Source organism: Erythrolamprus reginae, chromosome 3 (assembly GCF_031021105.1).
Source record: "Erythrolamprus reginae isolate rEryReg1 chromosome 3, rEryReg1.hap1, whole genome shotgun sequence".
Lineage (NCBI taxonomy): Eukaryota > Metazoa > Chordata > Lepidosauria > Squamata > Dipsadidae > Erythrolamprus > Erythrolamprus reginae.
The window spans coordinates 36,135,997-36,145,413 of NC_091952.1; the positions used below are offsets into that span (position 1 = coordinate 36,135,997).

At 36.9% G+C, this 9,417-nt stretch overlaps 1 protein-coding gene across 2 annotated transcripts in view; it reads left to right on the top strand.

Annotated features, from left to right (window-relative positions):
* PTPRT (protein tyrosine phosphatase receptor type T) overlaps positions 1-5,444 on the top strand; it is a 678,043-nt gene extending 672,599 nt beyond the window's left edge. For both annotated transcript variants that reach the window (XM_070744761.1, XM_070744762.1), the window contains exons 31-32: positions 1,346-1,481; positions 4,931-5,444. In XM_070744761.1, coding sequence (XP_070600862.1) covers positions 1,346-1,481; positions 4,931-4,984 — 190 coding nt within the window. In that variant the 3' untranslated portion in view covers positions 4,985-5,444. The remainder of the gene's footprint in view (positions 1-1,345; positions 1,482-4,930) is intronic.
* Positions 5,445-9,417: the final 3,973 nt, after the last annotated feature.

A 9,417-nucleotide genomic window follows, 5' to 3' on the forward strand; every position in this document is an offset into this window, starting at 1 on the left:
TCCATCCATTCATCCATCCATTCATTCATTCATTCATTCATTCATTCATTCATTCATTCTATTTCTAGGCTGTCCTTCTCCTGAGACTCAGGGCAGCTTACAACATATTGATACATAACAATGGAAGAAACTGAAATTAAATAAAACAACACTATAAAACATCACTATTAAAAAACCCTTTAACTTAAAACATATCACAGACAGCCCACCTCATACAACTCTGTCATATCTTCAACAGTCAAACAATAATAGAGGCTGACATAAAGTAATTAAGTTCAGCAGCCCCCATGCCTACTGGCATAGACGTGTTTTTAAGCTCTTCCAAAAGGCCAGTAGAGTGGGAATAGTACGGATCTTGATTCCAGAGGGCAGGGGCAACTACAGAGAAGTCCCTTCCCCTAGAACCCAACAGCCAGCATCATCTAGCTGACAGGGCCTCGAGAAGGCCAACCATGTAGGCCCTAACTGGTCGATGGGATACATGAGGTAAGAGACAGTCCCATAGGTAATCAGGTCCTTTAAAGCCATGTAAGGTCAACACCAACACTTTGAATTGTGTTCGGACACTAGTTGGCAACCAATGCAGCTTGCGGAGTGATGGCAAAACATGGGCATATCTGGGAAGGCCCATGGCAGCTTGCGCGGCTGCATTTTGGATCAATTGCAGTCTCCCAATATATTGTGTTTGTTTGTTATCATTAAGCCTGGCTGTCAATGACTGTGGTTCAATTGTCATTTTAAGGTACTCCCCTTCTCCATTCATAAGTCTGACAATATTTATGTTGTGATGTCAGATGGATGTGTTAGAAAGGGTGACTGGAAGAGGCAGACAGAAATGGCTCCAAAACAACAGCTCTTTATTTGTCAACTATTTGCAACCAAGCAAAGGCTCTGTCTGACAGCCAGCCCTTTTATAGGGAACTGCCAGACTGTCTAGCCAATCATAAGTCAGTATTTTCCCTCCAGAATGGAGGACCTGACAGAAGCCTTTAGCCAGCAAAAGAAAATGAAAGTTACAGTTACCCAAGGATGCCAAATATTGATGGTAACCTATTCTAATCAATTCTATGGTCCAGAAGTATCACACATTAATACTTGGTATGAAATATGATATGATAGAACTTATATTGTGTATCACAACAAGAAAAATTAGAATGCTACTATGTCTGCTGTTTCTGTTCTGAATTTAATGTCATTGAACTATTTTTATTAAAAAAAACATTCATGCAAGTAAATTGTATATATGGTAGTCTTGCATTTGGGTAGATTTCTTAGATTTTCTTGAAGAACTCTTCTGTTATGAACAAATTTAATTTCCTAAACTAGCTCTTATTGTTTATGTTAGGAATGGTGGTGGCCGCAGTGGCACCTTCTGTGCCATATGTAGTGTGTGTGAAATGATCCAGCAGCAAAATATCATTGATGTCTTTCACATAGTGAAAACCTTACGGAACAACAAGTCCAACATGGTGGAGACATTGGTAAGCATAATAGGTTGATTGCATCTTGTTCCTTGAAATAAAATATTCAGTCTCTTTTTGTTTCTAAGCTTCCGTTTTGAATTTGATGTATTATTCAGAAAATAGAAAAAGCTGTGTTATGTACTTAGAAAACTCCTAAGGAACACTTGTTTTAAAGTACATTTCAATTGCTTTTGTTTTGAAAGGTAGGCAAACAGCATCCCTCCATAGCTAAGAAAACCTATTAAAATAAAATCCATTTAATTCACTATTCAGAAATCCCTAAACAAAACGGGATTTTGCACACTTTGACAATAATTGAGAAGATGGCTTTTTTTAACCTTGTAGAAGTAAAGCACTTCTCTATTATTCTATAGAGCTTTTTAAGCTTCCAGGTGAGCCTGAATGAAAAGTGGGGCTGTTTTAAGAATTGCTTTGAAAGATTTCCAGTCTACTTACTCAAAGTCTGTGAAACTCAGTTCAGAATTGTTTTTAAACTCTGGGTGCAAAATATAAACTTTCAGTGTTCTACATGTGATCTTTGATGTTTTCTCTCCTGTATAGAGAAAAATGATGTGAGATAAGTTGAATCTATGGGCAAGTTTGCACACAATAGACACACTGCCCCATGAGCCATGGCGGTGAGCGCAATTTAGCGTTCAGGCTCGTAGCCCATTGCTGCCCAAAGACATATATATCTTTGAGGGTGGTATTTATGTGTTTGCTTGTTGAGATTTTAAATAATATATTCTACATTCTAAGATTATGTCCAGTGGTAATTTATGTGCTGTGTTTATTTAGTTAATAAACCTAATACAATACTGCTTACCTGTCCATTTAAGGGTAAAAAAGAAACAAAACTAGAAACATGAAAAAAAACCCATACATACAGGGTGCGTTCCAAAAGTGGCATGGCAATTATTTTTTAAAGTAATTTATTGAACAGATTTGCACAGACACTTAAAATTCATCAAAGTACTGTCCTTGGGCCTGTACACATTTTTTCCAGCAACTCTGCCATGACCGGTACACGCCCCGGAAGACGTCTTCGGGGACCTCTTGCAAGATCTTTGTCACGGCTGATTGGATCTCTTCTATGGATGAAAAACAGGTTCCTTTCAGGGCTGGGAACAAAAAGAAGTCTGTTGGGGTGACATCAGGATTATATCAGCGTTGGCACCTGGTGTTTGGCCAGGAACTCGCGGACTTGTAGCGTGTTGTGGCAAGGTGTGTTTTTCATCCATAGAAGAGATCCAATCAGGCATGACGAAGACCTTGCAAGAGGTCCCCGAAGACGTCTTCTAGGGCGCATACTGGTCATGGCAGAGTCGCAGGAAAAAATCTGTAGAGGCCCAAGTACAGTACTTTGAAGAATTTTAAGTGTTTGTGCAAATCTGTTCAATAAATTACTTTAAAAAATAATAATTGCATTACATTTGGAATGCACCCTGTATATATTGGGCACCCTTTATCCCAGCTTTTTAAAGAAAACATGTCCATTTGTTGCTTGTGAATTTCCCCCTTCCCCTCACTCTTGAATTACTTAATCATAGTTGGACTATATCCATTAATTTCAGTAAGAATAAGGTAACTAGCAAATAATATAGAAAGTTTCTTACATGGTGTTCTGTCTGGGTTTTCCCAGACCTCAACACCAACTGAAAAAACAGCCAGACACTCTGGTAAAAGCCAAAAGTATTTTATAGCTGGAAAAAATAAGCACAAAGGAAAACCTGTCTTCACAACAGACAAGCTATAATACGTTACAGCAGGGTCCTGATGTCCAGTCAATACCACAAGCTTCTTGCTGGCACCCCCCCCCCCCAAGGTTTCAATAGTCCAAGGCACAAACCAGGATTGTAAGCCACCAAAGTTCACAGACAGGTCTCACGAATCTCCAAGATAAAACTCCACAAGCCAGGAAGGGTGGGTCCGCCCCCTATCCCTTCCCAAGAGCACCACACCCAAACCCAGCTGTGACCTCCAATGCTGGAAATACTTAGCCAATTGAGTCCGTCTCTGATTAGCTCTCCCCCGTCGCACATCCATGATGTCTTGAGCACTTTCCCCCAAGGAATCCAGGCTGCCTGCTGGGGAGAGCTCCCCCTGGTGGGACCCCGGCTGTCCCTCTTCTTCAGCCTGGGATTCCTCCTCTTCGTCAGTCTGCACCTCCTGTTCCTCAGCCTCTCCCTCTGAGCTGGAAACCGACAGAAGGTCAGCCATTCCCGGAGGGGTCCCAGACTGAACCACAACACATGGACACATATACATATATTGCAACTAAATTATTGCTCAAGTGAGGGTACCCTGTAAAAGATCCTCGGTGTAGGCAGATGTAGGGTCTCCTGCTTGGGCAGGGTGTTGGACTTCCCAACTCTGTTACTCTGTTAATCTCAAGACCCAACTCAGTCAAATTGGGATATCAATGTAAGATACTGGATCATATGTTGATAATACTAAAAATCTGTACTGGAGTTTGATTTTGTAAGCACAAGGATACTATACTGGGTTAATCTTTAAAGCTTTAAATAACTTACAGCTTGAAATGTGTGATTCAGAGGCGGATTCCTATTGGTTCTAACCAGTTCTTTAGAACCATTAGTAGTATTGGCCGTAACATCACAGAGCCGATTAAGTCGGTTTCTCCCTGGGTGCCACCATCTTGGATTTTGCTTCTGTGAATTCAGAAAAGCTAATATTTTTATTGCTGCCGGCACGCACACAATGTGAACCTGAGCGAACCAGCTGGAAAAGGATCCAGAACCCACCCCGATGTGATTCCCAATCGTTCACTGGCACTCTAATGGTACAATGGCATTCCATGAAAAATTACTGACATACTAAAGTACTTCACAATGCTATGAACTGAGGAAGTTTGGGAATCTCTGACTTAGAGGGAATTTTTGAGAAACTACTTCTACAGATACTAAGTTGTCCAAATATATTTAAGCTTCAATGAACTGTAGGAAAAGCACTTTTGAAGTGCTCCACTTTTACAGAAAGTTATCCATTAAATATATGAATCTCCTAGATCAATCTCAATTTATTAAAACTTCTTCCTTGGGAATTATATTTAGTTTTCTAACATTTCAACTTTAGAAGAGCAGAGGAAGTACAGTTTCTACGATAGGCCCATATGCATTTGTCTTTTTTTAAAAAAAAATCGCTTTTTTGCATTTGATTTTTTTAAAATGATGCATTTATTTGATGTGAATGTCAAAGACATTTCAAGTTGATAGTGTCGTAATCTAAATTGCTATTTGTAATATTGCCCATATTCTTCTGCCTTAGCAATTTGATGAAATGGAACAATAATATTCTAAGAGTCACATGGAGCACCGAATACAAATTTGGAACCCTGTATTTTGGGAGATTTGGGAGTCTAAATGAGATGTTAGAGTGGGTTGAAAGAATGAGTCATCTGAATATTATTTTAATTTATCACCGTGTTCTTTTTCTATCTCTTTCAGGAACAATATAAATTTGTATATGAGGTTGCATTGGAATACTTAAGTTCATTTTAGCTCATCAGGGCAGGGAGCTAAAGGATGCCTAAAGCTTTGATGTTTGAAGGACATTGGTTCCCCACTTTACTTCAGAGGAGTAATGGGCTAAAGCATATATAGCTCTTCATCCTTGAATGAGAAACCAGGTCAGAGCTGAGTGCCGGAGGAGAGATCTGCTGCCATCTGTTTTTAGAACATTTTTGCCTTTTAAGCAACTCACTATGGCAAAGCAAGAGGCAGGGTGGAACATTCTGCTTTCTAATCCCTTCTGACTGCTTCTCCCTATCATTTTGGATGTGTCTTTTTTCCCCCTCTCTTGATGCAAACAGGAGTGTGTGTGTGTGTTTGTGTGTGTGGTAAAATATCTGCTCCACTTTCTGTGTTTCTACAAATCCTCATTTAAAAAAAAAAAAAAATCCTATATAAGTCAATTTGCTTTAAAGGGAAGCTTCATTAAACACATGTTTGGCTTTCAAAAGAGCAAGCCTTTGTGTTAAGTTTTTCAGATGAAAAAACCACCATCATAAATGTGTGGTTTTTCTGTCAGCTCTTATTGTCTTAAAAACAGGCTATGGAATGAAGAAGCTGCCAGTTAATTTTCTGCCTTGATTAATACACAATGCTACTAGATTTTGAATGTTCTGCATGGATTGGCTAAATCTTAATGGTTCCTATCAGCTGCAGTGCTGGTGAAGCAACTCTGTAAAATTGCACCTCCCAGCAAAGTACATCGAGGTCACCCTGAAATTATCTTCATGCTTCAAATTATTGTTCCTTTGCTTGGTGATGAAGTTAATTTTGTTTTTTCATAAGTATTTGGTTGTGTGCAGTGTATATTTACAAAAGGGGGCAATTGAAGGATGGGCTTAAAATACAGTATGTAATTGGAGATTATTCTACCACCTGCACCATGGGTTTCAAACTCGCAGTGCCATGTTGCCATCAAGTTTTGCTATGTTTTTCCCTTCTCAGAGCTGGGGTGGGCATGGCCTGCATATGACCTATCTGGCCCAGTTTGACACCCAGTCAAGATCTGATCTGTTATATGAAATAGTACAGTTGATGGACTTGTTACATACCTCATTAAACGATGTGGGAGAAAGCAGGGTTCTAAAATATCCTGATCATATAGGAATGGGTGATTGCAATTTCCCACCTTCTGATGAATTGCATTTATATGTAAGATGTTAACATATATGAGTTTACAAGTTAGGCTGACCAACCACACTACCCAAACAACGGACATAATGACAGGCCTTCAAATGTCAAATGAAAGAAGAGATATGAATTTTTTTTTTCTTAAAAGTACTGTTATTTATGATACATGATAAACTTACTCTCTTGCCTCTTAACTACTGCTGGAACAATATTTTTTTAAAATTAATTTTGTAAAAGAAGCTAGCCAACAATTTATGCCCTCATTTTCAAAATCACAAATGTTTCATCTTTGAGAAGAAAGATTTGGTGTGCATTATAGGAAAGGGGATCAGTTTCTATTAAATGTTAAGAAAACATTTTTTTAATAAAACGAACACAAGACCATCATTTTCTCTGCCTCAAATCAACAACTGTACATTGAAATGGTAGAACAATGTAGAAGTTGAATAATATGAAATCACTAGATTTTGTTTTATTATGAAACTGTCACTTTTTGAAATCATGTAGCAGTATTTTTAAACATTTAGCTATCCTTAATTTAGCCATTCTGCTTAAAAAAGAAAAAAGAGCCTCAAGCATAGAATTAATGCAATCATACACTTCTCTCAGATAAGAAGTCTGCAAAGAAAGTGAAGGTTTAAACTTGGCATGTGACAAATAAAATTAGTTCATAATGCTATTTTTAGCTGTTACATTTCTCAGTAACTTTCTTAAATGTGTGTTCATACCATCCCCAATTTGGGGAACCAACTACATATTATATTGTATACATAACATATAGTGGTTCTTGTGCCCTTAGACTAATGCAAAAGAACAAACAGTTAGCTAAACTCTACTCAAAAAAATAAATTTAACACTTTGATCACTACCATAGATGTCTTTCCTTACAAATGCTCACATTACATATTTAGAGCACTTATCTGCAGAAATAGAAATATATTTCTCACTGATCATTCATTAAACTGATGTTGTTACAAGGCTACTAACACCTATGATTTTTTTTTAAATCTCATATGAGTGTACATAGCTGATCTTGGGTGATTCTAAAAGACTAGACAAGGTCAGATCTGGATAGTATTTTTGTGAGTCTATAAAGAAATTTTAAGGCTATAATTTAGAAAAAAGGTTTCTTGCAAACACACAATGACAATGTAGTGACCAAAGATTGAGGTCAATTGAAAGCAACATTATTATTATTTTTTTACAATAGGCAGACTATAATTGATTGATGTAGGCAGTCACTTAGTCTCATTCTTCATTTGAAAGTCAAGAAACATATTTGGTTATACATAGTTGGAAGTAGAGAAGTGAGAGACGTCCATTTCAAATGGGGCAGATCAAGTATCTCACATAAAGAAGGCAGAATAATTGGTAGGCACCTTCTGGGTGCACAATGCAAAACAAGACAAAAGCAAATGGAAGTTAAAATTTAAAACAGGAAAAAAAGGATTCAGCCATGAAAGCCTGGAAGCGACATATGCCAAATCTTAGTTCAAAAACAGCTAATAATTATGGGAGAGAAGAGTGTTTTGATTAGTTAGTTGGCTAACAATGAAAACAGATTGGAACACATTTTCTTGTAATCCCTACATGGATATTTCACTACCTCTTTATATACAGTACTTTTTAAAAAAAGAAAGAAAATAAAGATAATAGGATAGTTGTATGGAAAATAATGGAGGAAATAGAGATGTAGAGCGAAGAGGAAAAGAAAAAAAGCATTAACTTTTAACTTTGTTTAGCACAATAAAGTACAAAATAGAATTACAGTCTCAACTTTTTTACTTTATGAACTTACCAAGTACTACCCATTTCTATAATAACAAGCCAAGTCGATTAGCAAAACTGAAAGTCAAAAGTTCTTTTTTTCTGTCTCAAGAACGAAGTCCAGAAGCAGTTCCCAAGAAAAAACAAAACTGAATATATTATTTTCTCTAATTAAAGCAGTCAATTTTGTCAACTCTGCTAACTTCATCACTTTTTTGTTCTCCGTATGATTTTATAGGATTCTAGTATAGACAGGGATAAACATAAATTGGGTTTAATCCTCCTTCTGCCCCACATTATCTATTGAAAAACATTATGTCAAAACTATTCCTGTTCCCAATATATGTATATGTATACATGTTTGTGTACATATATTACACATTTACACATAAACACATGCATAACAAAAGTTGTCATTTAGAAATGGGCTTGAGGTTTTTTTGTGGCTACTATGTGTAAATATTTATTATGTTTTTAAAAAATCAAATCTTTAGCAAAAATGTCCTATTTTACTTTACTTATTTTCATTGGGTCAGTAAGAAGGATGCTTTTCCTTTAAAATATTTCTGCTGGTATGATTCTACCTTCTAGTTGTTTCATTAATAACCAGGCAATCAGGTATTACATGCATTGATTTTTGACATTTGAAATACAATGTTAATTTCCACTTGTAAAAATAAAAGGGCAAAGCAGCAATACCTACAAAACATTATAATTTAATAGGCACCTTTAATTAATAATCCTTTTTGTTCTCCAGACATATATTTTGCAAGTTCCCCAGCAGGATAAAACTATTAAAGCACGATAAAAGAATTTCTGCTCTAAATGTGCAAATAAATAAATGAGAAGTAGCTATAAAACTGGTGGTATCTGAAGTTCTCAAGGAAATCTGAAATGCTTCAATGACAAAGGGTACTTAAATTCAAGCAAGGCTGCTACTTGTATGTGGCAGAATTTTCATTTCAGATAATCTTGATTACTGAAGAACCTTTATTGCTACTTTAATGGAATAATAGAATAACAGAATTGGAAATCCTACACCATTTTAGACAAATGATTGTCCAATCTCTTCTGAAAACCCCCCAGTGTTGGAGCCCCTACAATTTCTGAAGGCAAGTTGTTGCACTGATTAATTACTCTCCAATTGTCAGAAAATTTCTCCTTAGTGTTAGTTGGTTCTTTCCTTGATTGTTTTTCATCCATTGCTTCCTATCCTGTCTTCAGGGGATATTAGGTTGACCATCACCTCACCCGTCAAATATTGGAATACTGCTGTTATGTCACTTCTGCTCCTTCTTTTGACTAAACTAGACATACCGAATTCCTGCAACCGTTGATCATATGTTTTAGCATAGAGTCCTCTAATAATCTTCATTGCTCTTCTCTGCACTAATTTTTAGTTAATGCAAACTGTGCATCTAGGATTTGTACTATTTAAGTATCGGGCTTCCCTGTTTCATGGCAGCAGAGATGCTCTTGGACTTATGAAAAGGTGCCTTCTAGGTGCCACATCTTTGTAAAAGAGT